This window comes from Pseudophryne corroboree, chromosome 9 (assembly GCF_028390025.1).
Source record: "Pseudophryne corroboree isolate aPseCor3 chromosome 9, aPseCor3.hap2, whole genome shotgun sequence".
NCBI classification, from domain to species: Eukaryota; Metazoa; Chordata; class Amphibia; order Anura; family Myobatrachidae; genus Pseudophryne; species Pseudophryne corroboree.
In genome coordinates this window covers 330,316,218-330,342,530 of record NC_086452.1, presented here as the reverse complement: position 1 = coordinate 330,342,530, position 26,313 = coordinate 330,316,218, and the positions used below count along the sequence as shown (strand labels likewise).

General features: G+C 46.5%; 1 protein-coding gene across 3 annotated transcripts in view; it reads right to left on the bottom strand.

The window, feature by feature from the left end:
* TMEM184B (transmembrane protein 184B) overlaps positions 1–26,313 on the bottom strand; it is a 326,752-nt gene that overhangs the window by 201,281 nt on the left and 99,158 nt on the right. For all 3 annotated transcript variants that reach the window (XM_063940547.1, XM_063940549.1, XM_063940548.1), the window contains exon 4: positions 2,586–2,751. In XM_063940547.1, coding sequence (XP_063796617.1) covers positions 2,586–2,751 — 166 coding nt within the window. The remainder of the gene's footprint in view (positions 1–2,585; positions 2,752–26,313) is intronic.

Genomic DNA, 26,313 nt, shown 5'->3' with positions numbered 1-26,313 from the left:
ACCAGCCGGTACTGAACCAGTCAGACAACATCACGGCAGTCGCCCATGTGAACCGACAGGGCGGCACAAGAAGCAGGATGGCGATGGCAGAAGCCACAAGGATTCTCCGATGGGCGGAAAATCACGTCTTAGCACTGTCAGCAGTGTTCATTCCGGGAGTGGACAACTGGGAAGCAGACTTCCTCAGCAGACACGACCTACACCCGGGAGAGTGGGGACTTCATCCAGAAGTCTTCCTACTGTTGGTAAACCGTTGGGAAAGGCCACAGGTGGACATGATGGCGTCCCTCCTCAACAAAAAGCTAAAGAGATATTGCGCCAGGTCAAGGGACCCTCAGGCGATAGCTGTGGACGCTCTAGTGACACCGTGGGTGTACCAGTCGGTTTATGTGTTCCCTCCTCTGCCTCTCATACCAAAGGTACTGAGAATAATAAGAAGGCGAGGAGTAAGAACGATACTCGTGGTTCCGGATTGGCCAAGAAGGGCTTGGTACCCAGAACTTCAAGAAATGATATCAGAGGACCCATGGCCTCTACCGCTCAGACAGGATCTGCTACAGCAGGGGCCCTGTCTGTTCCAAGACTTACCGTGGCTGCGTTTGAAGGCAGGGCGGTTGAATTCCGGATCCTAAAGGAAAAGGGCATTCCGGAGGAAGTCATTCCTACGCTGATAAAAGCCAGGAAAGAAGTAACCGCAAACCATTATCACCGTATTTGGCGAAAATATGTTGCGTGGTGTGAGGCCAGGAAGGCCCCAACAGAGGAATTTCAGCTGGGTCGGTTTCTGCACTTCCTACAGTCGGGAGTGACTATGGGCCTAAAATTGGGTTCCATTAAGTTCCAGATTTCGGCCCTGTCGATTTTCTTCAAGAAAGAACTGGCTTCACTGCCTGAAGTTCAGACTTTTGTAAAGGGAGTGCTTCATATTCAGCCCCCTTTTGTGCCTCCCGTGGCACCTTGGGATCTCAATGTGGTGTTGAGTTTCCTAAAATCACATTGGTTTGAACCACTTAAAACTGTGGATCTGAAATATCTCACGTGGAAAGTGGTCATGTTATTGGCCTTGGCTTCGGCCAGGCGTGTGTCAGAATTGGCGGCTTTGTCTTGTAAAAGCCCTTATCTGATTTTCCATATGGATAGGGCAGAATTGAGGACGCGTCCCCAGTTTCTCCCTAAGGTGGTATCTGCTTTTCACTTGAACCAACCTATTGTGGTGCCTGCGGCTACTAGGGACTTGGAGGATTACAAGTTACTGGATGTAGTCAGGGCCTTGAAACTTTATGTTTCCAGGACGGCTGGAGTCAGGAAGACTGACTCGCTTTTTGTCCTGTATGCACCCAACAAGATAGGTGCTCCTGCTTCTAAGCAGACTATTGCTCGCTGGATTTGTAGCACAATTCAGCTGGCGCATTCTGCGGCTGGATTGCCGCATCCTAAATCAGTGAAAGCCCATTCCACGAGGAAAGTGGGCTCATCTTGGGCGGCTGCCCGAGGGGTCTCGGCTTTACAACTTTGCCGAGCTGCAACTTGGTCAGGGGCAAACACGTTTGCTAAATTCTACAAATTTGATACCCTGGCTGAGGAGGACCTTGAGTTCTCTCATTCGGTGCTGCAGAGTCATCCGCACTCTCCCGCCCGTTTGGGAGCTTTGGTATAATCCCCATGGTCCTTACGGAGTCCCCAGCATCCACTAGGACGTCAGAGAAAATAAGATTTTACTCACCGGTAAATCTATTTCTCGTAGTCCGTAGTTGATGCTGGGCGCCCATCCCAAGTGCGGATTGTCTGCAATACTTGTATATAGTTATTGCCTAACTAAAGGGTTATTGTTGAGCCATCTGTTGAGAGGCTCTGTTATATTTCATACTGTTAACTGGGTATAGTATCACGAGTTATACGGTGTGATTGGTGTGGCTGGTATGAGTCTTACCCTGGATTCAAAATCCTTCCTTATTGTGTCAGCTCTTCCGGGCACAGTATCCTAACTGAGGTCTGGAGGAGGGGCATAGAGGGAGGAGCCAGTGCACACCAGATAGTACCAAATCTTTCTTATAGAGTGCCCAGTCTCCTGCGGAGCCCGTCTATTCCCCATGGTCCTTACGGAGTCCCCAGCATCCACTACGGACTACGAGAAATAGATTTACCGGTGAGTAAAATCTTATTATCATTATCTATATAGCTGGACCACCGGTAGACCCAGTGAAATCCAAACTACTCTGCTAGCATTATCTCCCATCACCGGCAGCCTAATAATGCCTTGGAAAGGAGAAAGCGCTATGGTTGATTTGACTATCTAGTGAAGCCTCTCCTAGTGCACTGGATCCAATAAACAAACAAAGCAAACCCCTTTGAGATGGGGCTAGAGTGTGGTGAAAAGCAGAGCTTATTTGCCTCTTGATAAACTCTGGGGCAGAAGAGAAAGGGTCATTAAAATATACACAGATTACAGAATATGATGTAACTATAAGCATGTGCTTTCTTTGGGGAAACAACTTAAACATTTAATGCCAAATTCTAACCTAATAGACTACTTCCTGGGTGTGAGATTTAAGGGTGGGTGTTTAATATATTACAGACACACTTACCCTCATAGCAATTCCGGACTGTATCAAAGTACACATAGTACTGGTCATTGGTGAAGAAGAGGAGACTAAGCCAGGAGTCAAAGGCGTATATTGGGACAATGAAGAGAATTCGTACAATGTGTCGCTGCTCATTAGGGCAGCTGTAGGAGCGTAGGTGCATGTAGATCTAAGGAGAAAATGGAGAGAAAAAAAATCAATGTATAAACAAATCTTATGCTACATGATATGTGATATCACAGTGCGTATAACAAACAAACGCTGTGTCCATCGAGTGACAGGATCAATGATACACATGGTCACACAAAACCAGGTTTCTGCCTGCTACACTGCAGCCAGAAAATATCCATGTGCACAAGCAGATTGTGATACTCTGAAGGGGGGTACACACGGAGCGATGTTCAGCTCATTTCTAAGCAATCTGACTAGATTGCTTAGAACATCGCTCTGTGTGTAATGGTGCTGGCAACAGCGATGCGCGTCGCTATCGCCGGTGCTAGATTGGCCTGCATGCAGGCACAATCCAGCAGGTCACTCATTTCACTGCTGGGTGAAATGAGCGCCCCCTCCCCCCATATCCGTCCTCCAATCGCGCTGTGCTAAGCGGGGGGAGAGATGTGTGCTGAGCGGCCCTTAAATCCATTAACTAGCATTGATGGTAGTGATCAGATGAACATCAGACTAATTTTTTCGCTCCACACTATTACAAGACAACTACGCAATACTTGCTACAATAACCAGCGTAATAAGCTATAGCTATCATGAGAAAACAATTATATAAAAATAGGTGTGTGTTTTCTACTGCTACATTAATTTATACAATCGTATGAACAAGAATGTTTTCACACACGAACATCAGTCTCACAGATGATACACTTATTAAATATACTGGCTGCAGATCCGGAAACAATGCCGCTTATGGCTACTAGTTCACACTCCAGAGGAGCACGGTCAGTATGTTCTACTAATTATTATTTTCCTCTATGAAAACTCATTTCCTGTGACCCACATTTACTGCACTGTGTATCTTTACATCTTCAGCAAGTAACTAACAGTCTGAACTCATTACAGGCAGTAAATCTAATTTGATAATAAAAGAGATCAAGTGATCCTCATCACAGACTCTAATTAGAACCATTCTAGCCTTGAAAAACCCTGAAAAGACAATTTGTCTCTATCACAGATCTCTTACCAGCCACAAACAAAAAACACAAACTGCTAATGCAATGGGATGAAGCGTTTTGATCTTTGCTAAAGCCAAGGCCAGTTTTCTAAACACATTTTCCCCTAAAAAGTGTCATCCTAATCATGAGAATAGGTGTACTACACTGCGCTTACCATTTAGCTATAGAGAGTAGTAGAATTAAATCAGTAATACTGAAAATGTTGCAGACATATAAATCATATAAAATCAGAAAAAAACACTTCTATAAATGTAAAAGTATTTATTTGAAATAAATAAATTAGAAAATCAGAATGAAAATGCAATCTCAAATGGCCTAATACCGGTATACTACATAAATGACATACCAAGACGATACAATCACAAACATAAAAAAAGGTGCAGAATTAATGGGTAGATACACAAATTTGCGGTTTACTCATCCCCAAACATGTATTAAGGTCTAGTATGGTGGAATCTGGTATCAATTTCCCAATACCTCATGGGCTATTAGTAAAACACACTTATGTGCGCTGTATCTTCACAGCAATGTCCACGGTACAAAGTCAGATGCAAGTGATGTAGTTTTATGTTCAGCGGTAGACAACTCACTTTCTCATAAATGAACAATAACTCACAGTAGCAGCATTGGTCCAAATAAACCAGGGGAAGTTCTCCTTGGCAAATGAAGAAAGGTCCAGGAGTCTGCCGGCAGACTGAATCACCTTTACTGAGATCGACTGGTTTTGTCTGTGATCAGGCTTCGTCAGGATAGACCCCTCTCATTACTTTACACCGCAGCGGCCTTATTTTAGCTGGTGATCAAGCGCAGCCCTCACTCTTACTTGTCATCCTAATTTCATAGCTGGCAGAATGTACATATGGCTTAATTCAGAGTTATACGCTATGCCAATGTTTTGGCAATTGAGCGATTATCAGCAAACTCTTCATGTACTGCAATCGCACTACACATGAGTAAAGGTGGCTTTGCAGGGTGATTGACAGGAAGTCAATCCGCCAAGCCATAGACCTATTCGAGCAGTCCATATTCCCCGTTGTTGCGTATTGGCTGTGAATGTGTATGCAGTTGTGAGAATTGGTTTGCGATGGCTCTGGTGGGTGGCAGCTTCACTTACTAACATTAGCAGTTCCGTAGCCTAGGAAGTCACAATTGCATTAGTGTACAACTCTGAATTAGGCCCTTCATTCCTACTGAAAGTTTATTTTCGTTGTTTCCAAACAAATTTTATTGAAACAATCATCAATAGGTGGGGGAACAATTGGAAAAACGGAAGAGAAGCCAGACTTTTACTGGTGAACTGCAGAACAAATAAACAAAAAAAAACACCCCAAGAACAGCGTAAGAAATACTGTAGTCAGTAGTCAAATCCAGTCCACGGGACACAAACTTTGCACGTTCTCTCGGTCACATCACAGAAACACAAGTGAAATAATTAGAACCACCTGTGGATCTATTAAAATAGGTCAGTCAGTCAGTCAGTCATGAACACACCTGTGATCCAGCATGGAGATATGGAAAACATGCACTGTAACACCCCTTTTTGCACCTACTTTCTCTCCCCCCCCCCCCCCCCCCCAAACAAAAAAACAAAAAACAAAGACCGTTCCAACCTGGGTGATTGAACACTTTCATAGCGGCTTGAAACTCTGTTCACATCGCAGGCTAGACCCAGTTATTGCTGGGTCCCCCCTGTGCTGGCGCTTGGAGATGACAATATACAAGCGCCTGTGATCTGGATCTCCCTATGCTTTCTGGATGACCTCGGTCACATTTACACCACACAGTTACCCGGGTTGGTTGGCGGGTTCAACCCTGGTAGCTACCTTATATGCGCAAATACTCCCTCCCAATGCCTATCAAACCACCCACATGGCATTACTGTGTTCCTCAATTCTCCTCTCATGCCATCAGACTACAATACATGTCAATACTATGCCCATCAGATCATACAACATGCCATCACACCACAACACATGGCTCTTCACTGAAGTTCAGTACGCCACAAAGAAACTTGACAGACCATTATACAGTATACCAGAGAGTGAGATAAAAAAGGCTGCAGTCAAAAAGCAGCAGTGGTGATATCAGTAAGGTATTTGCTGCTGTCAGATGTGACCTTGGGGATCTCTCTGTAAAGTCTTCCGTGCCACAGTGGTCATGGTCTTGTTACTAGTATGGTGCTAAGGCGCATACCTAGAGAAGGAGGGTAATGACCGCGCTTGGGAAGAGTGTCTATGCAATCAGCATAGCACTATCAATAAGGGGAGGGTACATTTTCCCATTCACAAAATGGTCAGGGAGAGAAAAAAGTCAGACTTGCATTTAAGTTAACTCAAATCCCAACTGCTCCTCTGTGTGGCCATGTACAAAACTTTTGGGCTATATGTAGAAATCCTCCCAGGATGAAGGAACTTGCCTGCATTTCACATTTAAAAATGTTAAATATTTTGCACCAAAGCACCAGCAGCTATATGGCGGTCTGTAGATTTTTCCAGAAATGTTCTATTTGTGCATCTAAGGTCTTCCAATCAGGGGCACCAAAAGGAGTGTTTAGGGGCAATGGCCAGCCATCTCTATAACCTGATTAGCAGAATACCCAAAACTTCCTGTAAACCTATACAACACTGTCTGTCCAAGTTCGACATAAGTGGAGCACAGGCTCCAGTCACTCAGGATTGATAAGAGTCCTGTACTGTTTGTCTACCACTGTTGTAGACATGGGGCCTTAGTTGGGGATTACACTGTGTTAATCCTGGCATAATGTCAGTCTTGGCCTATGTAGACAGATGCCGTCTAATTAATGTAAGAAAAGGAGAGAAACAAGCCCAATTATTCGGGTGCATGCGCTTTGGGGGAGAAGAGCGGTATTTTTATTTCCACCTAATATCATCTAATACTTAAAAATTATTAGTAGGAATCCTCTTATGATGTCAGTCTGTTAACGGGTGTTTATTTATTTTACCCGAGTTATGTTCAATATTTCCATAATTGTATCCCTTACCTTTCCCCATATCCCCCTATAACCCACTGTCCCTTTTTATAATCCACCTTTTTAGGTTATGAGATAGAAAAGGAAAAAAATCTATATACACGTTATGGTAAGAACTTACCGTTGATAACAGTATTTCTCCTGAGTCCACAGGATAACATTGGGATATGATGAAGCGACCGCGGATTGGCACAAATCGATCAAAGCTTTCCGGCCTCCCAGCATGCACCGGGTCCGTCCATATATCCCCGCCTCTGGGCTCAGGCACATCAGTTGTATTCCATAGCACAAGGCAGGAGCATCATATAGAGCCCAAATCAGGCGAGAAGAACACACACATGCACACCCTTCCGTACAAGAAGGAAGAGGTTAGTGAGTAAAAGCATCCTCAAATCAGGTGCGTCAGGGTCGGATCCCTGTGGACTTAGGAGAAATACCGTTATCAACGGTAAGTTCTTACCGTAACGTATATTTCTCTGGCAGGGTCCACAGGTTATCCACGGGATAACAATGGGTTTTCCCAAAGCAATTTAGTGTGGTGGAGGCTCCTGATTGGACAGGAGAATCCTTTGACCGAATTCAGCGTCATGAGAGGCAAAGGTATCCAAGGCATAATGTCTAATGAATGTGTTAATGGAAGACCGCCTTACATATCTGCTCTGCTGAAGCACCACATTGTGCTGCCCATGATGGACCTACCTTACAAGTAGAGTGAGCAGAAACATTAGCCAGAACAGGGATATCAGCTTGAGAATATGCTTCTGAAATAGGTCATCCGTAGACATCTTGCCAGCATCTGCTTATCAGCAGGCCATCCTCTTATGAAATCTGTAGAGAATGAAGAGAGAATCTGTCTTTCTGATGGCACTGGTACGATCCACGTAGATCCTTAATGCACGGACCACATCCAGCGATGCACCTCCCGCAGAAAGGCCCGGTACCTGGAAAGCCGGGACTACAATTTCTTCATTAAGATGGAATTTAGACACCACCTTCGGAAGACACCCAGAACTGCTTTATCTGGATAAAAAAAAAATAAAAAAAAATCAGAAATGGGGAATGACATGATAACGCCCCTAAATCTGATACTCTTCTAGCTGAAGCCATAGCCAGTAGAAAGAGAAACATTAGCTGTCAACCATTTAAGATCTACTTTATTAAGTGGTTCAAACGGGGAAACTTGAAGGGCTTTCAGGACTAGACTTAAGTCCCAAGGCACTGTAGGAGGAACAAAAGGAGGTTGAATGTGCAGCATTCCCTGGAAAAAAGTACGCACATCCTGTAAATTGGCAATTTTCTTTTGGAACTACACAATCCATGCAGACAATTGCACTCTCAAGGAAGCCACCTTCAAACCTTTTTCCATTCCTGCCTGAAGGAATGTTAATACCCTGGAAACTCTGAATGACTAAGGGTCCATTTTCCGTTCACTGCACCAATGAATATAGGTTTGCCATATTCGGTGATAAATGCGAAATGAGGAAGGTTTCCTTGCCCTGATCATAGTTTGAATTACCTGTTGTGAGAATCCTCTTGACTTTAGGATAGAGGTTTCAAGAGCAATGCCGTCAAAGACAGTAGATCCAGATGTCTGTGATAACAAGGACCCTACATCAGTAGATCTGGACGTTGAGGGAGCAGAAGTGGATCATCTATCGACATCCTCTGCAGATCTGTGGATCAATGACTTCTGGACCAAGCCGGAGCTATTAGTATCATGGCACCTTTTCCTTGCTTTATCCTTCTCACCACCCTGGGTAATTGGTGTGATTGGAGGAAAAACATAAGCCAGATAAAAGTCCCATCTCACCGACAGGGCATCTACAAAGATCGCCCTGGGATCCTTTGTTCTTGACCCGTAAGTGAGCAATTTGTTGTTCAGACGGGACACCATGAGATCTATCTCTGGCAACCCCCACTTGTCTACTAGAGTCTGGTAGACCTCCGGGTGTAGAGCCCATTCGCTTGCCTGAATGGCGTGTCGAATGAGAAAGTCCGCTTCCCAGTTTAGGACTCCCGGAACAAACACTGCGGACAAGGCTGGATGATGAAGTTCTGGCCACTTTAGTATGTGACTTACCTCCTTCATCGCTTTTCGGCTGCAAGTTCCTCCCCGATGGTTGAGGTACGCTACTGCCGTCGCATTGTCCGAGCAGATCTGGACTGGTTTTCCCCGAAGAATGTCCTTTGCCTGAATCAGTGCCATGTATATGGCCCGAAGTTCCAATATATTTATTGGCAGGCAACTTTCTCCTTGGTCCATTGCCCCTAAAAACACAACCTTCCTGACACTGCTCCCCAACCCTGGAGACTAGAATCTGTCATCAGATTTCCCCAATCTGATATCCAAAAGGGTCTCCCCTTATCCAGATGGGATGTCTGCAGCCACCAGGCCAATGACCTTTTTACTTCTAACGTAAGAACCATAGTCTGTTTTTACTGTCTGATGCAACCCATCCCATTTGGCAAGAATCAGACACCGCAGAGGTCTCGAGTGGAATTGTGCATACTCCACCAAGTCGAAATGTTGACACCATCAAACCCATCACACGCATCGCTGCGTGAATGGATACCTTTTGACTGTGTAAAAAGTCCAGAATCCTTGACTGAACCTTGGATAGCTTGTTCAGAGGTATAATTACTCTCTGAAGACTTTAATCCAGTACAGCCCCCAAGCGAGTCATCCGCTGTGACGGAACCAGACGATTTGCCCAATTTATGAGCCACCCGTGGTTCTACAGACAGATTATTGTCTGTTGCAGATAACATAAGAGCAATACCTGCGTCTGTGTCAGGATTAAAAGATCGTCGAGGTATGGAAATATTCTTATCCCCTGCTGGTGGAGATAAGCTGCCACTACCACCATAATCTTAGTAAATACTCTGGGGGCTGTGGCTAACCCAAAAGGTAGGGCCTGGAACTGAAAATGCTGTTGGGGGATAGCGAACCTGAGATAGCACTGATGGGACAGTGCTATCGGAACATGTAGGTAAGCATCCTGTATATCCAGGGATACCAGGTAGAATGATAAAATGATGGAATATAATGTCTCCATGTGAAACCTAGGTACCCAAATGTATTTGTTCAGCACTTTGAGATTGCGAATGGGCCAAAATCACCCATTTAGCTTCTGAACTAAAAAACAGGTTGGAGTAAAAACCCTGTCCTCGTTGTGTAGGAGGAACTGGAATGACTACTCCTGACTAAAGCAATTTCTGGACTGCCTCTAACAAAGCCCTGGACTTCGTCTCTACCCGAGACGGCCTGGTACAAAAAAAGCCTTCGAGGAGGGTGCTTCTTGAAGGCAAATGCATAACCTAGAGATACCGCTTCCTGCACCCAGGCATCTGTTGAAGGCTGCTGCCAGATCAGTGCAAACTGAAGAAGTTGGCCCCCCACCCTGGGGTCCCCAAGGTGGAGGCCCGCACCATCAGGAAGAGGGTTTATAATCTGTTTTCCCAACCAGTCCTCTGGTAGCCCAATGCTTTTTAGTCTTACCAGACTTGTTGTATTGTAGCTGCTTGCCATCACTTTTTCCTTTAGCTTTTCCTTGAGACCGAAAGGGCCGAAAAGCCGGAACTTTAGGTTTGAAATTGTATGTGGAAGGAAACTTGACCTTCTCGGAGACTGCTTCTGACTCCAGAATATCGGTCAATTCTTTACCAAAAAGAATATCTCCAGAAAAGGGCAAAGATTCCAAAACCTTGAAAGATTCTGAATCAGCTTTTCACGTACGTAGCCGAACTGCTCTGCGAGCAGCTATTGTTGAAGCTGATGCCCTGGAGGCAATAGTAACCATATCCAATGCTGCTTCTTACAAGAACATTGTAGCCTGTTTTATACAGTATGTGCTATATGGGATTTTTGCTCTCTAGAAGCTATTGAAAAAATCCCCCTTTAATGCATCAGCCCAGGCAGCCACTGCCTTTGCCATCCAAGCTGAAGCCATGGCTGGCCTTATGACTGCCCCAGACAGGGAAAAAAAAAATATTTTTTTTTAAAATCATCAACTCTCCTATCAGTGACATCATTTAATGATGTTGTAAGCAAAGGTAATGTAGATTTTCGCACTAATCGAATTACATGCGTATCTGCTTTAGGAGCCACCTCTCTTTTTAAACAATCCCCAGCTGGAAGAGGATAATTGGAATTCCATTTCTTAGGAATTCTAAACTTCTTATTTGGCGTAGCCGAAGCTGATGCCATGATTTCCGTCAGCTAATCTGACCCTGTAAACTCAGTCTTAACTGTTTTGGGACGTTTAAACACAGGTGCCTTGGTTTTTAACATAGGCTCTGCTGAATCCTCCAAAGGACAGAATGGCTTTCATAGCATTAATTAAATAAGCTATATCCACTGAGCTAAGACCTTCCTCCTCCTCTTCGTATGCCAAAGTAGACTTGAGCTTTCATCTTCCGATGAATCCTCATCTGAATCATGTGTAGCCTGTGAGGGTGAAGATTTACTTACCACCGGCTTATCAGCTTGTTTCTTTTGAGAGGCTGCTGATGGAAGTAATACACCATGGGTGGGGACCTGCATGTAAGGGTTAATAGTGTAACCTAACCCTGGTACAGGAGTTGGAGGAATTATCCGTTCAGCTATACTGGATAAAGTCTGTGAAAACATAGCACAAGGTGGATCCAACTGCACCTGAATCTGCCTTGTATTTTTCAATAACCCCTGGTGAAAGCTAAAACAACTTGCACACAAACCATCCTGAACCAGATCCTTAGAAAATAACACAGCTTTGCAAGACAAACATGATATGAGTGTTGGTGTTGCTGTGAGTGTACCTTCCTCACCTTTCCCGCATGATAAAAAAAAAAAAAAAAAAACTTCCACAGTGTACTACACAATTTATGACTGTAATCACTTTAAGCTTCTTAAAGTGACATACAATCCGACCCTACCCATACACCAGCATTAACAAAATTGACAGAAATATAGTAAAATATAGTAAAATCAGCAATCACACTAGCAGTCGTTCACATGTTATACATTAGTATAATAAGCAATATGAGCACATCATCAACTACAACGACAAGTATGTAGGAGAACATCCTACTGCATCATGTTTAAACAGATCTACCATATTCAGACGCATTGCGAAAGAAACAATAGTAAATGTATACAGACTCAAATGCAATAGGCACTTATCATATTAAAAAGGGTAGATAGAGACTTAGTGCTGTATTACCCGTACTCAGAGTGGGATACAGGGAGACTCCCCTTGCTTCCAGGACCGATCAATACGTTAGCGAACGCTGAGTGGATCCAGATACTACTAGTGTACACTGCCACTCCATGAACCTACAGTTAACACAGATGCACCAGTCACACCGCCGCCTATGCAGCGACTGGGTCCCCTTCGTGTACAGCGTCTGAGACGGAAGCGGGAAACAGTTCGGAGGAAACTGGTCATGAACTGGGGGGAGGGGCGACCAGGAGAGCATCCGACTCCCCACTGCTGACATCAACCCTAGGGATCACAGCCTAATACTATTCCTGGAGCCTCTGATTCCAAAGGCCTAGCGCTGGTGCACCAGGGGTGGCAGCAGAGTCAGCGATTGTTTGGTAGTCTCCTCCCAAAACAGTGCGGCTGTGTCCGTATTCCCCTACTTAGCTGAATCGATGCCTTACCATCTCCCCGTGCTCCGGCCACAGCCTGGTATGCCTGCTAGACCTGCTAGTATATCCAGCACAGACGCTCTCCGAAACAGCGCTGTACTCGTGGGTAAGCGTTGTCCGACCCTGCGGAGAGTTGTTGGAGCGACTCTTTCTAAGTTAAGTATAAAGACGCTGTTTAGAAAGATCACTCAAGAATAAAAGGTAAGACTATAAAAATAAAATAAGAAAGCTTAGGGCTGCTAAAAACCAGCAGCCCTGTGACCATGGTCTGGCTCTTGCCGCACCAAACAAAAAACTGATTTGCCTGAGCCAGGAGGCGGGGATATATGGACGGGCCCAATGCATGCTGGAAGGCCGAAAAGCTTTGACCGATTGGTGCAAATCTGCTGTTGCTTCATCATATTCCATTGTTATCCTGTGGATAACCTGTGGACCCTGCCGGAGAAAAATAGGATTTTAACTACCTACCGGTAAATCCTTTTCTCTTAGTCCGTAGAGGATACTGGGGTCCACTTAGTACCATGGGGTATAGACGGGTCCACTAGGAGCCATGGGCACTTTAAGAATTTGATAGTGTGGGCTGGCTCCTCCCTCTATGCCCCTCCAACCAGACTCAGTCTAGAAACTGTGCCCGAGGAGACGGACAAACTTTGAGAGAAGGATAGATAAGGATAGTGGTGAGACTCCGAACCAGCGCACAAACACACACAAACACACACACACACACACACACACACACACACACACACACACACACCCCCCCCCAGAGGAAAGCCAAGCTAACCAAACTTGAAGCAGGAATGCAACGGCTGAACCAACATTACTTAACCAAGTAACAGTGCAGGAAAAACGAAGCACTGGGCGGGCGCCCAGTATCCTCTACGGACTACGAGAAAAGGATTTACCGGTAGGTAATCAAAATCCTATATTTTCTTTTACGTCCTAGAGGATACTGGGGTCCATTTAGTATAATGGGGATGTACCAAAGCTCCCAAACCGGGTGGGAGAGTCCTGAGGTTCCTGCAGAACTAATTGACCAAACTGAAGGTCCTCAGAGGCCAGTATCAAACTTGTAGAACTCAGCAAACGTGTTCGAACCTGACCAAGTAGCTGCTCAGCAGAGCTGTAAAGCTGAGACACCCCGGGCAGCCGCCCAGCAAGAACCCACCGAACTAGTAGAGTAAGCCTGTACAGATTTTGGACATGGCAAACTTGCCATTGAATAAGCATGCTGGATAGTAAGTCTGATCCAGCGTGCAATTGTCTGTTTTGAAGCAGGACACCCAATCTTATTGGGATCATAAAGAACAAACAGCGAGTCAGTCTTTCTGTGACGAGCTGTTCTTTTCACATACACCTTCAAAGCCCTCACAACATTCAAAGACTTTGAAGCAGCAGAGGTGTTGGCGACAATAGGAACCACAATAGGTTGGTTGATGTGAAATGCGGACACCACTTTAGGAAGAAATTGCTGACGAGTTCTGAGTCCAGCTCTGTACTCATGGAAAATTAAATAGGGACTTTTGTGAGACAAAGCGCCCAGCTCCAACACACGTCTTGCTGAAGCCAAGGAAAACAGTGTGACGGTCTTCCACGCAAGATATTTTCCGTCCACCTCCTGAAAATGTTGAAAGCAGTCCGATTGGAGGAACTGCAGCACCACATTGAGATCCCAAGGTGCCGTGGGAGGCACGACGGGAGGTTGGATGTGCAGAACACCTTTCAAGAGCGACTGGACCTCAGGGAGAGAAGCCAATTGTTTCTGAAAGAAAATGGATAAGGCCGAAATCTGGACATTTATGAAGCCCAGACGCAGGCCCACATCCACGCCTGCCTGCAGAAAAAGCAGGAACCGTCCCAGATGAAATTCCACCGCAGAATAAAATTTCTGCACTCACACCAAGAGATGTATTTCTTCCAAATACGATGGTGATGTTTAGACGTTACCCCCATCCTGGCTTGGATCATAATTGGGATAACCTTGTTATGGATCCCTCTCCTGGCTAGAATCAGCCATTCAACTTCCATGTCACCAAACATAGCAACAGTAAGTCCTGATAGATGAACGGGCCCTGCTGCAGAAGATCCTCGCGAAGAGGTAGAGGCCACGGATCTTCGAGGAGCATCTCCAGAAGGTCCGCATACCAGGCCCTTCTTGGCCAGTCCAGAGCAATAAATATTGCTTGAACCTTTTCCCTTTTTATTCTAATTAGAACTCTTGGGATCAGAGGAAGTGGAGGAAACACGTACACCATCTGATAGACCCAAGGAGTTGTCAAGGCGTCTATTGCCACTGCCTGTGGGTTTCTCGACCTGGAACAATACCAGCTGAGCTGCTTATTGAGATGAGAGGCCATCATGTTGATCTGTGGATATCCCCATCAACTTGTCAAGCACCTGAACACTTCCGGGTGAAGGCCCCACTCCCCCGGGTGCAGGTCGCATCTGCTAAGGAAGTCTGCTTCCCAGTTGTCTACTCCTGGAATGAAGACCGCTGACAATGCCACGGCGTTTCTTTCTGCCCAGAGGCGAATTCTTGACACCTCTGACATTACTGCTCTGCTTTTCGTTCCGCCCTGTCGGTTTATGTACGTTACTGCCGTCACATTGGCCGACTGAACCTGAATTGCCCGACCTTGAAGATGTGAGGCCTGCAGAAGGGCGTTGTATATGGCCCCGAGTTCCAGAATGTTGACTGGAAGGATGACTTCCTGATTTGACCATCTTCCCTGAAACTGCACCCCCTGAGTGACTGCTCCCCAACCTCTGAGGCTTGCGTCTGTGGTTAACAGAATCCAGTTCTGAATTCCGAACCTCCGTCTTGCGACGAGGTGAAAAGATTGTAGCCACCACAGAAGGGAGATCCTGGACTTTGGTGACAGACGGATCCTCTGGTGCATATGAAGATGAGATCTGGACGATTTGTCCAACAGATCGAGCTGGAAGGGTCTTGCGTGAAACCTTCCGTATTGAAGTGCCTCATAAGAGCCCACCATTTTCCTCAGAAGGCGAATGCACAGATGCACAGACACCCGGTTTGGCTTCAGGACATCATGAACCATCAACTAGATTACCAATGCCTTTTCCAACGGAAGGAACACCTTTTGTGACTCAGTGTCCAGTATCATTTCCCAGGAACGGGAGCCTCCGTGTTGGCTCTAGGTGAGATTTCGGAAGGTTCAGAATCCACCTGTGATCCTGGATGAGTTTGGTTGAGAGAGCAATGCTGTCCAGCAACCTCTCCCTGGATGGCGCTGTTATCATAAGATTGTTCAGGTACGGAATTATGGTCACTCCCTGTTTCGGAGTAGAAACATCATCTCTGCTATCACCTCCTCGGTGCCATGGAGAGACCAAATTGCAGGGCCTGGAACTGGTAGTTACAGTCCTGCAGTGCAAACCGTAGATAAGCCTGATGAGGCGGCCAGATTGGAATATGAAGGTACGCATCCTTGATATCCCAAGACACTAGGAATTCCCCCTCCTCCAGACGAGCTCTCGGAGACTCCATCTTGAATTTGAACACTCGTAAGTACGGGCTCAAAGACTTGAGGTTCAGAATCGAACCGTTCGGCTTTGGTACTACGAACAAGTTGGAGTATATACCGTTATGGTAAGAACTTACCGTTGATAACGGAATTTCTATGTCCAAAGGCATCCACAGGATAACATTGGGATATGCCGGAGCGACAGCGGAAATGGCACCAAATAGTCACGAGCTTTCTGGCCTCCCAGGATGCATCGGGCTCATCCATATAATCCCACCCACCGACTCAATCAAATCAGTTGTTTTCACAGCAATTAGGCAGAAGCACCATGTAGAACCCTATTCAGGTGATAAGAACACACATGCACACCCTTCCATACAAGAGGGAAGAGGTTTAGTGATTGTAAAGATCCTCAAATCAGGTGCGTCAGGGTGGGATCCCTGTGGACATAGGAGAAATTCCGTTATCAACGGTAAGTTCTTACCATAACGGTATATTTCTCCGGCTGGGTCCACAGGTTATCCACAGGAGAACATTGGGATTCCCAAAGCCAGTTTTAGTGGTGGGGATGCTCCTGATTAGCCAGGAGAACCTTTCGCCCGAATTCCATGTCATGAGAGGCAAAAGTATCCAAGGCATAATGTCTAATGAATGTGTTAATGGAAGATCATGTGGCTGCCTTACAAATCTATTCTGCTGAAGCACCATGTTGTGCTGCCCATGAAGGACCTACCCTACGTGTAGAGTGCGCAGAGACATTAGCCGAAGCAGGGAGATCAGCATGAGAATATGCTTCTGAAATAGTCATTCAAAGCTATCTTGCTAGCGTCTGTTTAGTAGCAGGCCATCCTCTTTTGTGAAATCCATAGAGAATGAAGAGAGAATCTGTCTTTCTGATGGCACTAGTACGATCTACGTAAATTCTTAATGCATGGACTACGTCCAGCGACGCTTCTCCCGCAGCAAGTCCCGTTACCTGAAAAGCCGGGACTACAATTTCTTCGTTCAGGTGAAACTTTGAAACCACCTTCGGAAGATAACCAGATTTAGTTCTGAGAACTGCTTTATCTGGATAAAAGATCAGAAAAGGAGACTTACACGACAGTGCTCCTAAATCTGACACTCTTCTAGCTGACGCCATCGTCAGTAGAAAGAGAAAACTTTAGCCGTCAACCATGTAAGATCTGCTCTCTTAAGTGGTTCAAACGGAGCTCCCTGAAGGATTTTAAGAACCAGATTTAAATCCCAGGGTACTGCAGGAGGAACAAATGGTGGTTGAATGTGCAACATTCCCTGAAAAAAAGAACGCACATCCTGTAGGTTAGCAATCTTTTTCTGAAACCATACAGTTAATGCTGATACTTGAACTCTCAAGCGAGCCACCTTTAAACACGGGTGCTTTAGATTTTGTTATTGCTTTGGCTGATTCTTCCAGAGACAGAACAGCCTTCATGGCATCAATAAGCTCAGTTATATCCTCTGAGCTGAAACCCTCCGACTGGTCGTCATATGGGGAATCTGAATTCACAGTATCCTCATCTGTTGTATCGTCTTGTGTAGTCTGTAACATAGATGTATCGGTATCCGTTCACATGGTCGACCATGTTATGGTCGACAGTCATTAGGTCGACCACTATTGGTCGACATTGACATGGTCGACATGGACACATGGTCGACACATGAAAATGGTCGACACGTGAAAAGGTCGACACATGAAAAGGTCGACATGAGTTTTTTAACTTTTTTTTCTTTTGGGGAACTTTTCCATACTTTACGATCCACATGGACTACGATTGGAACGGTAAAGTGTGCCGAGCGAAGCGGTAGCGGAGCGAAGGCACCATGCCCGAAGCATGGCGAGCGAAGCGAGCCATGCGAGGGGACGCGGTGCACTAATTGGGGTTCCCAGTCACTTTACGCAAAAAACGACACAAAAAAGGTAAAAAAACTCATGTCGACCTTTTCATGTCGACCTTTCATGTGCCGACCATGTGTCCATGTCGACAATGTCAATGTCGACCAATAGTGGTCGACCTAATGACTGTCGACCATAACATGGTCGACCATTCATACCGGAACCAGATGTATCTACCCTGCCTTCACTAGCCTGCTTACTTGTTGAAGCTGCTGGAATTAATCCACAAGAAGGGAGCTGCATGTAAGGGTTAATAGTGTATCCTACTCCCAGGTGTGGCACCACAGGTGCTAATCTGTCAGCTATTGTAGACAAAGTCTGTGCAAATACACTCCATGGTGGGTCTACTGGTTGCTGAACCTGTCTTTTATTTTGCTGATACGCACAACAGTTTGCACATAACCCGTCATAAATCAGATACTGGGCTAACACCCCTACTTTACAAGATAGACATGTTAAGGGTGTAGGAGTCCCTGATAAAGTATCCTTGTCACTTTTGCCGCTCATAGACATGGTAAATAATCTGTTTATACAATATACTACACTCTCTGTGACTGAGATCACTTATATAAATATAAAAGTGATATCAATCTGACCACAACCCGAGCACCCGAATTGAGTTTCAGAAACAATACCGACAAACATATAAAAGTCAGCAATCACACTAGCAGTCAGTCACGCTAAATATTAGCAATTGTCATATGAGGATATAATCAACCACAAAATTACTAGTCCAGTATGTAGGAGTACAATTTACTGTTTCTGTTTTAAAACAGCTATTTTAACCACTTAACTGACGATTTATTTCACCAAAAACCACTCCGTAATTGTCGGGTTTTTTTTATGAGTGAATAAGGTGAAGAACATCCCAAATGATTTTAGTTTAAAAAAAAAAAAAAAATTTGGGGGGGATGTTTAAAAAAAAAAAAAATATTTGTATTTCAAACATCGATCGAGAACATCGCGACCATTGGAACATCTGGTACATCGCGGCTTTCATTTTGAAAGCCGGGACAGCCTGCAGGTATACAGGGGGGGTTTAGGGGTGGCTTGGGAGGGTTCAGTTACACTCCACAGCGGCTGCCATTGTCTGCAGCCGCTGGAGGGGGGGGGGGGATCCTGCCGTGCTGACCGATCAGCAGTGACACAGGGGGAGAGTGCAGGGGGCAGAGGGACCTTCCAGCCCCTCTGACAGCAGCAGCGGAGGGAAGTTTCTCTTCCCTGCCGCTGCTAACACTCTCAATCTGACTGGTCGCATCCCGTGCGACCAGGTCAGATAGAGCACTTGCTAGTATGGTCGCATCTGATGCGACCATGCCAGGCAAGTGGTTAATACATTTTTCAGTCAAATAATGCAGAAAACCACAGTACTGTACAGGCCTCATATGCATTGTGTACCAAAACTAACTATTCATACTACACAGTAGATAGAATTTTAGTACTGTAAATCCCTTACTCAGTAGAGTGGGATACAGGGAGACTCACCCCACTTCCAGGATCGATCAATACGCTCAAAAGACGCTGAGTGTACACTGCCGCTCCGGTAACTGATAAGAGACACAAACGCTCATTAACGGACACAGACACTCAGTGAACGATTAGTGTATGCAGACGCTCCAGTCCGCGGCCCGGTCTCGACGGCAACTCTAATGTACACAACCGCAGCGGCCTAAGCTGCGACCGAGTACCCTCGTGGTAGCATCTGAGACGGAAGTGAGGTCATCAGTTCATGGACGGGAGACGCACGGAAACTGGTCATGAACTGGGGGGAGGGGTGACCAGGAGAGCGTCTGACTCCCCCTGCTGACAAACTCCAGGGATCGTGGCCTCAACCTAGTCCTGGCACCTATGATCGCTGGAGCACTAAAGAGTGGCGGCACGTCAGCCGTTTGTGGTCTCCTCCAATACAGTGCGGCTGTGTCCATAATCCCCTAGTAAGTGGAACCGATGCCTTACCTTCTCCCCATGCTCCAGCCACAGCCTGGTAACGTCTGCTGGACCTACTAGAACATCCGACACAGACGCCCGTCGAGACAGCACTAATATCCGGAGGTAAGCGTTGTTGCAACCCGGTGGAGAGTTGTTGGAGCGACTCTTTCTAGCATGCGTATAGGACGCTGTTAAGAAAGATCACTCAAAACATAGTAAGACTATAAAAATAAAATAACAGCTTATGGCTGACTTAACAGCAGCCCTGTGACCATGGTCCGGCTCCTGCCGCACCAAACAAAAAACTGATTTGACTGAGTCGGTGGGTGGGATTATATGGATGAGCCCGATGCATCCTGGGAGGCCAGAAAGCTCGTGACTATTTGGTGCCATTTCCGCTGTCGCTCCGGCATATCCCAATGTTATCCTGTGGATAACCTGTGGACCCAGCCGGAGAAAGTACACCTTGTTTAGTAGATGAGGTGGAACTGGAACAATGACCTGAGTCTATACACCAGTTTTTTGATGGCATGCTGTAAAGTTATACTTGCCTCTTGTGAAACTGGCAAGACTGATTTGTAGAATCTGTGAGCTCTTGGAACTCCAGTCTGTAGCCCAGGGAAATAAAATCTATGACCCAGGGATCCTGGCACGAATATGACCAGATCTGATGGAAGAATTGTAGTCGGGCTCCCACCTGACAGCTGTCCAGGCATTGCGGTCCACCGTCATGCTGAAGTCTTTGAGGTAGCAGAGCCTGAGCTCTGTTCCTGAGCACCTGCAGTAGCTGATTTGCGTGGTTTACCTCTTGCGCCGCTGGAGGACGCAGAAGCACATATGGATGTGCCCTTGAACTTGGCCGTCCAAAAGGACTGTAACTAAGAAGCTGAATAAGTCTTCTTGGTTGGGCGGGCTGCGGAAGGAAAACACGTAACTTACCTGCAATAGCTGCGGAGGTCCATTTGTCTAGTTCATCTCCAAACAAGGCCTCTCCACGCTTTTCCTGGAGTCCGCGTCAGCAGTGCACTGGCGTAGCCACCAGACCTGCGTGCCGACACTGCCATAGCAGTGGTGCGTGCGTTAAGTACGGCTTTTTCCTTTATGGCTTCCGCCATAAAGTTTGTAGAGTCCGGAATATGCTGCAGGAGTAAGACAACATCCCCCCCCAGATAAGGAATCTAACCCCTCAATTAGGTTACCTAACCATTTCGCAATGGCTTTAGTGATCCACGCACATGCAATAGTGGTTCCCTGGGCCACCCCAGCAGCTGTGTAAAATGATTTGAGTGTAGTCTCAATTTTACGATCAACCGTGTCTGTTAGGGAGGTTGCATCAGGAACAGGCAATACAATTTTACGTGACAGCCTAGAGACTGATGCGTCCACTATCGGTGGATTTTCCCATTTTTTACTATCCTCCGGAGGAAAAGTTGAGAGCAACCTTTTAGGGATCTGAAACTTATCAGGATTAACCCATGGTTCTTTAAACGGGATCAGTACTAAATGCCGCCGGTCGGAATCCCGGCGGTCGAAATACCGACGCCGGAATCCCGACAGGGGTGGTGAGCGGAACGCAGCCCCTTGCGGGCTCGCTTCGCTCGCTACGCTCGGCACACTATTATATTCTCCCTCTATGGGTGTCGTGGACACCCACGGAGGGAGAATATGTCGGGATTGTGGCGGTCGGGATTCCGGCGTCGGTATTTCGACCGCCGGGATTCCGGCCGGCGGCATCTTGACCGCATCCCCTTTAAACAGGGTATTCAATTCCTTTGACACAGAAAAAGTAACGGAGGACTTCTTTACATTAAAATAAGATTCCTCACTCTCCTATGACAGCTTATCAGGAATATGCAGAACATCTCTGATAGCCTCTATAAGAGCCTCTATTCCCGGTGACAGAGCCACATCCCCCCTCCAAGTCTACCTTACCCTCCTCCAAGTCTGCCCATTAGCATCAGAGTCAGATTGCAGGATATGGGCCAGAGATCGCTTTTGCGGACGAATGGGGAGGAGACAGATGCTTTTTTGGGGACTGAGTCTCCGTATTAAACTCATCCAGTTTGCTTTAAGTATTGTGTCTCTTTCTCATTGCGGGACAATTTTGTAGATAGAGTGGAAATCATTCCTTTGAGAGAATTAACCCACTCTGGTTCAGCCCAGCCAGCTTGTGAACCCCGAGTACCCAGTAGTAATCCCCCTGGTGAAGAGGAACACTCAGCTGTACAAGAAACACAATCTTTGCCTGACTTAATGTAAGTGTGACAGCACACACACACACACACACACACACACACACACACACAGGAAAAGGTTAAGCACAATTAACCCACAAAGAGCCCTTCAGGGACACACAGAGTTGTTTGGAGCCAGCGCCCACCGCGCCTTTATCGCGAATGCCAAGCTTAGCCGGGTCGCAGACTAAGTACCCTGACTTAGTACACTAATAGTCGCTCTCCCCCTGCTATGACCCCCTGGTACCGCTGAGGTAATCTGGAATCACACCAGAGGAGCTGCACGTCCCTGTCCTGTCACAGTCTGTGTCCACTGCAGAGGGAAAATGGCGCTGGTGAGCGGCTGGATCCTCTCATAGTGAAGTCCTGCACCTTCAATGGTGCGGTCTTCCCGCTTTTTTTTTATACTGGTTGAGGAATCTGGTGCTTAAAATGGAGAGAAACCATTTTAAGGATGTGTTGCCAGTCTAGGTACTGTGTAGAGTGTACTGAGATGCAGTTGTGTACTGTGTCTGGAGATGCATTCCGTCCCATTTAGAGGCCGTGCGTCTCCATACTCTCATGCCACCATAATGGCCGGCGCCTCGCTAACCAGGACGGCGGCTCAGTAATCTCCACTCTTCATTCTTCTGGCTCTGTTAGGGGTGGCTGCGTGCTGCGGTAATGTACGTTTGCCATGGTGGGGCTTGCGAATTGTTCCCTTAGGAGCGCAGTGTCATGTCAGCGGGGAACGGGACCATTAACCCTTCAACAGGTTGTCCATATCTCCAGAAGAATATAAATACATCAGAGTGTGCGTAAAGAAGGGCAACTAAAACGGTGCATGGCTTACATCACAAAACTTACTCAGAAAGGCTAAAAAATCTTAACATGTATAGTCTGGAGGAGAGAAGGGAAAGGAGGGACATGATAGAAACTTTCAAATATACCAAGGGTTTTCAAAAAGTTCAGAAGGGAAACATTCCTCAAAGGAAGAGGAGTATTAGAACTCGAGGACATACACTGAAACTGGAGGGAGGCAGGTTCAGGGGAAATTTAAGGAAAAATTACTTACAGAAAGGGTAGTGGACAAGTAGAATAGCCTCCCATTAGAGGTGGTAGAGGCTAAGACTGTAGAGCAATTTAAACACGCTTGGGATAGGCATATGAATATCCTTACAAAGAATTAAGGTTCAAAAAATAAGAATTTACTCACCGGTAATTCTATTTCTCGTAGTCCGTAGTGGATGCTGGGAACTCCGTAAGGACCATGGGGAATAGACGGGCTCCGCAGGAGACTGGGCACTCTAAAAGAAAGATTAGGTACTATCTGGTGTGCACTGGCTCCTCCCTCTATGCCCCTCCTCCAGACCTCAGTTAGGGAAACTGTGCCCGGAAGAGCTGACACAAGGAAAGGATTTGGAATCCAGGGTAAGACTCATACCAGCCACACCAATCACTGTACAACTTGTGATAACCATACCCAGTTAACAGTATGAACAACAACTGAGCCTCATTTAACGGATGGCTCATAACAATAACCCTTTAGTTAAGCAATAACTATATACATGTATTGCAGAGAGTCCGCACTTGGGACAGGCGCCCAGCATCCATTACGGACTACGAGAAATAGAATTACCGGTGAGTAAATTCTTATTTTCTCTGACGTCCTAGTGGATGCTGGGAACTCCGTAAGGACCATGGGGATTATACCAAAGCTCCCAAACAGGCGGGAGAGTGCGGATGACTTGCAGCTCCGGGTACAGAGTCCTTCTTGGCCCATTCGGAGCAAAGAATATTGTTCACACTCCTCCTTTTATTACAATTCTCAGCCCTTGGGTATGAGAGGAAGAGGAGGGAATACATAGACCGACTAGAACACGCACGGTGTTACTAGTGCGACCACAGCTATCACCTGAGGGTCCCTTGACCCGGCTTAAAACCTTTTTTAGCTTTTTATTGAGGTGGGACGCCATCTAGTCCACCTGAGGCAGTTCCCATCAATTTGCAAACTGCGTGAAGACTTCCTGATGAAGTCCCCACTTTCCCGGGTGGAGGTCGTGCCTGCTGAGGAAGTCGGCTTCCCAGTTGTCCACTCCCGGAATAAACACTGCTGACAGTGCGCTTACTTGATTCTCCGCCCCGCGAAGAATTCTGGTGGCTTCTACCCTCGCCACCCTGCTCCTTGTGCCGCCTTGGCGGTTTACATGAACCCCTGCGGTCTGATTGGATCAGAACCGGTTGGTCGCGAAGCAGGATCTCCGCTTGACTTAGGGCGTTGTATATGGCCCTTAGTTCCAGGATATTGATGTGAAGGCAAGTCTGTTGACTTGACCACAGAATTTGGAAATTTCTTCCCTGTGTAACTGCCTCCCACCCTCGGAGGCTTGCATCCGTGGTCACCAGGATCCAGTCCTGAATGCCGAATCTGCGGCCCTCGAGAAGGTGAGCACTCTGCAGCCACCACAGGAAAGACACCCTGGCCCTGGGGGATAGGGTGATTAACCGATGCATCTGAAGAGGTGATCCGGACCACTTGTCCAGTAAGTCCCATTGGAAGGTCCTTGCATGGAACCTGCCTAAGGGGATGGCCTCGTACGATGCCACCATCCTTCCCAGGACTCGAGTGCAGTGATGCACTGACACCTGTTTTGGTTTTAATAGATTCCTGACCAGTGTCATGAGCTCCTGAGCGCTCTCTATCGGGAGATAAACCCTTTTCTGGTCTGTGTCTAAGATCGTGCCTAGAAGAGGCAGATGAGCTGTAGGAACCAACTGCGACTTTGGAATATATAGAATCCAGCCGTGTTGCCGTTACACTTCCAGAGAAAGTGATACGCTGTTCAGCAACTGCTCTCTTGATCTCGCTTGTATGAGGAGATCGTCCAAGTACGTGATAATAGTGACACCTTGCTTCCGCAGGAGTACAATCATATCCGCCATTACCTTGGTTATGACAATCCCGTACCGCAATTCTGAGGTACGCCTAATGAGGTGGATAAATGGGGACATGAAGGTATGCATCCCTTATGACCCGATTCACGATAAAGTCTCCCTCTTTTTTAGGCTTGCCCTGACCGCTCTTAGCGATTCCATCTTGAACTTGAACCTTCTCAGGTATATGTTCAGGGATTTTTAATTCAATATGGGTCTGACCGAACCGTCTGGTTTCGGGATTACAACATGGTCGAATAATAACACCCTCTTGTTGAAGGAGGGGACCCTTGACCACCCCCTGTTAAAGATACAATTTGTGAATTGCAGTTAACACTGGCTCCCCCTCTTGGGGGGAAGCCCGCAGGGCCGTCGGTGAGGGGGCATCTTCTCACAGTCCAGCTTGTATCCCTGAGACACAATATCTATTGCCCAGGGACCTAACAGGGAGTGAACCCACTTGTGGCTGAACTTACGAAGGCGTGTCCCCACCGGGCCTAGCTCCGCCTGTGGAGCCCCAGCGGCATAGGTGGATTTTTGTAGGGGCCGGGGAGGACTTCTGTTCCTGGGAACTAGCTGTGTTGATCCCGGCTCTGACAAGAAAGGACGCACCTCAGACTTTCTTGTTTCTTTATTCGAAAGGCTGCATTTAATAATGTCGTGCTTTCTTAGGCTGTGCAGGAATATAAGGCAAACTAGCAGAATTACCAGCTATAGCTGTGGAGACCAGGCCCGAGAACCCTTCTCCACACAATCCTCAGCCTTCCATATGCCTCTTAAGTCGGCATCATCTGTCCAATGCATATTCTACAGGACACGTCAAACAGAGATCGACATAGCTTTGACTCTAGGACCCAGTATACTCATGTCTCTTTGGGCATGCTTTATAACTATATATCTATCACTTAAGACAGCATCTTTAATATATTTACTAGGGTCTCAATCTCTGCTGATAAGGTACCTGTCCACGCTGCCACAGCGATATAAACCCATGCCGACACAATCGCCGGTCTGGGTAGTATACTAGAATGTGCACGCTATCTGCAGGATCCCTGAGAATAGCAAGTGCTACCGTCTGTGCAAACAGGACACCCTAGGGGAAGATTCTCAACACATCCTGGCCCTAGTGGGGAAAGGATACAGCCTGAGAATTCTCTTGTGGGAAGCTGCCGTCTCTTGTCTGGAGATTCCCGCTCTTTTTCCTCATGAGAGGAGGGAAATTTACCTCAGCATTCTTCCCCTTAAACATGTGTACTCTCGTGTCAGGGACAGATGAGTCATCAGTGATATGCAAATCATCTTTTATTTCAATATCATATATTGAATACCTTCTAGCCATCTTGGCTGTAACTTTGCATTATCGTAGTCGACAGTGGAGTTAAACTCCGTGTCGATACCAGTATTTGTTATTTTGGATAGTGAGCATTGTAAGACTCTGAAGGTCTCG